General features: G+C 63.2%; 1 protein-coding gene across 1 annotated transcript in view; it reads left to right on the plus strand.

The window, feature by feature from the left end:
- The window catches only part of H696_05044 (hypothetical protein), a 2,592-nt gene that overhangs the window by 910 nt on the left and 1,038 nt on the right, over positions 1–644 (plus strand). Inside the window, exons 4-5 of the mRNA XM_009498917.1 lie at positions 31–190; positions 302–481. Coding sequence (XP_009497192.1) covers positions 31–190; positions 302–481 — 340 coding nt within the window. The remainder of the gene's footprint in view (positions 1–30; positions 191–301; positions 482–644) is intronic.

Genomic DNA, 644 nt, shown 5'->3' on the forward strand with positions numbered 1-644 from the left:
CCCCCCGCGCGCGCACGCGCGCCAACATAGTATGGCTTCAACAAGCAGACCCTGCGGCTGTTTGCCACCGACCAGGTGAAGAACCTCTTCATCAGCATGATCATCCAGACGGCCATCATCCTGCCCATCATTTATCTCATCGGGTGGGGCGGTGAGCGCTTCTACCTGTGGGTGTACTTCTTCCTGCTGGGTGCGTTTGCCTGCGTCATTTGTCACGCATGCCATGCCGGTGCTTGCTCGAGGCTGACAGCGGAGCGGCCTTTTCGCCGGCCCGGAAACCCCCTCTCCCACCGTCATCCAGCCTTCCAGCTGGTTTTCCTGAACATCTACCCGACGCTCATCCAGCCGCTCTTCAACAAGTATGAGCCTCTGCCGGAGGGGCCGCTGCGAGACACCATCTACAAGCTGGCCAAGAAGATCTCCTTCCCCCTGACCGCCATCTACACGGTGGACGGGTCAAAGCGTTCGGGCCATGCCAACGGTGCGCCGGCTTTTGTTGCCTGGTAGCCAGCGAGTCAGCCAGAGTCACACGCCCCCCCCCCCCCCCCACCCCCCTCCCGCCCGTACCACCCCCCCCCCACCCTCCCGCTCTCACCCCCCCCCTCTCCCCCCATCCTCCTCAGCCTACTTCTACGGGTTCTTCA

The sequence above is a fragment of the Fonticula alba genome (genome assembly GCF_000388065.1).
Source record: "Fonticula alba strain ATCC 38817 unplaced genomic scaffold supercont2.8, whole genome shotgun sequence".
Classification (NCBI taxonomy): Eukaryota; order Rotosphaerida; family Fonticulaceae; genus Fonticula; species Fonticula alba.